The 2,915-nt window shown below is 29.2% G+C and overlaps 1 protein-coding gene across 4 annotated transcripts in view; it reads right to left on the bottom strand.

Annotated features, from left to right (window-relative positions):
* Positions 1-21: 21 nt before the first annotated feature.
* The window catches only part of LOC108689147 (protein aubergine), an 11,897-nt gene continuing 9,003 nt past the window's right edge, over positions 22-2,915 (bottom strand). For all 4 annotated transcript variants that reach the window (XM_018195789.1, XM_018195787.1, XM_018195788.1 and 1 more), the window contains 2 exons: positions 1,255-1,663; positions 22-707 (listed from right to left, as the gene is read on the bottom strand). In XM_018195789.1, the coding sequence (XP_018051278.1) occupies positions 64-707; positions 1,255-1,663 (1,053 nt within the window). In that variant the 3' untranslated portion in view covers positions 22-63. The remainder of the gene's footprint in view (positions 708-1,254; positions 1,664-2,915) is intronic.

Below are 2,915 nucleotides of genomic sequence, written 5' to 3'. Positions count from 1 at the left end.
AAAAAAAAAAAAAAAAAAAAAAAAAAAAAAAAGTAATACTATTAGTATTACAAAAAAGTGGAATTATAAAAAATATAATGTGTTTTGTAACTGCGTATCTGGCGCCCGATGAATGAATTTACTCACCAGAAATGCTAATTTGTGAGCATAATGGCAAGGTGCCGGTACTCTAACGGTATTTGAACAATTGTAGTACATATGCGTCAGCTTATATGTAAGACGTTGTATCTTGTCGGGATCCATACCTAGAGTATCGTAAACAACGCTATACGCAGTGGGTGTTACTGTTCCCTGCCGCACTTTCTGCGACACGATAAAGAAATCGTATTTGATTGGACTTGTGATTACGTCGTCGACTATTGTGCCCGGTTCTGGATTATTGTTGTTCTCAAAGAAACGTGTATTTAATCGCTTCGTGACTATTATGAAGGCCATTTTGTATCTATCTGAGCCACCATACAATCCATCAAGTTTCTTTTTAATCTGTATAACCTCACGATCCATTACGAGAGGAACTTGACCCTCACCGACGCCGTCGCGATAAATCACAATGCGCCCAGGGAGAGTTTTGTTTAGCGCGTAATACGCTTGTGCAGACTTGCAAATGTTGTCAGAAAGGTCATTCGATAATTCCTCACCTGTATGATGCACGTTTACTGCGCTAAAGTATTGTGTCATGCGTCTATTCAGAATCGCTACTGTAGCACCTGCAACAGCAAATTCAATATTAATTCAATATTAATATTAACAATGTGCATAGATATGTAGAAATAATAATTGATTTTTTATTTTTAAAAGATAAAATGTTGCAAAGTACCTATATTTTTATATTTACATTCTTATTCTTATAGAATATATTGATGTATTATAGAATATATTGAACGAAATTAAGAGAACTTGATTTAATAAATTTTAGAACGCATTCATTAAAATATGTATTGATTATAAATATTAAATTTTTGAATAAAAATATTAAATTTTTATTTTAATCGATAATATTTTATTATCTGTATCTTATACATGTAAAGGAAAATCGCATTTCCTTAATCAGTTCTTTCTACATAAATTTTGTTCGAATAAAATTAATCTAAGAAATCATAAAGTTAAAACACACATGATATCAAAAATCGACAATTAAAAATTTTTACGATTCAATTTAAGAAACTATAAAATAGGTTGCGATTTCAACATTTTTTGTGTTAAAAAAAAATTAAAAAAAAAAATAAAAAAAACTTTCGAGAATTTCATACTCACCGAAATCTTTGTTCTTCATCGTTGTATCATGGCAAACATCAAACCCGATCATCATTATCCCTTCCAATGGAATATCCACGTACCACGGTGCTCCACCCAATTTACAACTCATCTGTATTGCTATTTTTGTGGCAATAGATTTAATGTTTCTGTGCGTCATTGTTCTTGTCAAACAAATTTGTGATGGAACAGGTCGATCAACGCAGCATTTTTTCTTGATTGCAGAGTAGCGATCACTGCGATTGTTTGATACCGCGCAAAATATCAACTGTGGTATTTGTCTGCTGAGAATTTGTTCCAGTCTTTCGTTATATGTGCCCGGTCTGTCATCACGGATATATTCGGATCTTGGTTTATCAATTTGAAACTGCATGCCTGCCGCTACTTTCAATAAAGTTGGGATAAAACTCTGAAATAAGATATCGATTAAAATAAAAATTCAAAATTTAATCACTATTTTAATACGTGTTTGAAATACCATGCATAATATTGAAAACATTGATTTACACAAAACCAGTGTTTTTAAATTCCCTTTAATTATGTAATAATAACAGACAATTTAAGATAGACTAAAGAGAGAGATCTTTAAGAAAAATTTAAGCAATGTGTAAAAGTAGAGATATAGCAATAAAATACAATTAGTTGTCCTATAAGAAAGATACTTTGAAGAGAATTTTCTTATCTTTATATCTTTTACATTAAAAAATAAAAGATAATTCTATTATTTTTTCCACATATATATGCATGTATCAATGACAGAAACATGTATATAGTTATGTAATATCGTACTACATTCTTATAAAATACACAGTAAAAAAAGTTATTTGTACAGGACAAACGTCTGTTTAAAACAACCTTATTTTTAGAATATAAATATTAATTAGCAATTTATTAACAAAGAATAAAGAAAATACACAGTTGTTTTTCAAAGAAGTTATGCAATTTGCAACTACATATTTCTTTTTTTGAAAAGCAACTATGCGTTTTTTTTACATTAATTAATTCATCTTATTATGTTCTGTAGAGAAATATTTTTTTTTTAATGAATAGTTTGAGAGATATTTTATATCAAAATTATCAGACGAAGTATATAAAATATGTACCAAATGAAGCATATCACTGAAAATATCACTAATTATTAATTTCTTGAGCACGATCTACATCAGAACGCAAAAAGTTATATAAACTTCAACTTTCGCCTCCTACGTTTTATGTATTGTGATTACATTTCACTTGCGACCTGCATTCTGCTTGCAATATACATCGAATTTAACTCTAAACTTTGCAGAATCATTAAAGGAATTGTGTACAAAAATTATACAAAGTTCTTGTTTTTTTCAGCTAAATTTCTTGCATGGTTCATCCCTTTTCTTTTTTTCTTCATTTTAGAGTAAAAAAAGAAAAAATAGTACAAGAAATTAAATTAAAAAGAATAGATTTATAAAAAATAAGATCTTATATAAATAAGCTCCTCTCTTTTTCTTTTTCATTCAGTTTTTTTCCTTTTTTTTTTGAATATCTTGTCCCGGAATCCGGTCGGATATCCGACTCAAAAAATTGCCTTTCCGGATATCTGACAGTTCGAATATCTGATTCTTTTCGGATATCCAGTAATTTGATGATCTAGTGCATCACTAATATAATTATACACATGTATGTTA

Source organism: Atta colombica, unplaced genomic scaffold (genome assembly GCF_001594045.1).
Source record: "Atta colombica isolate Treedump-2 unplaced genomic scaffold, Acol1.0 scaffold261, whole genome shotgun sequence".
In the NCBI taxonomy this organism is placed as follows: Eukaryota; Metazoa; Arthropoda; class Insecta; order Hymenoptera; family Formicidae; genus Atta; species Atta colombica.
The sequence above is the reverse complement of the archived record's forward strand: the minus strand, read 5'-3'. Positions and strand labels throughout refer to the sequence as shown.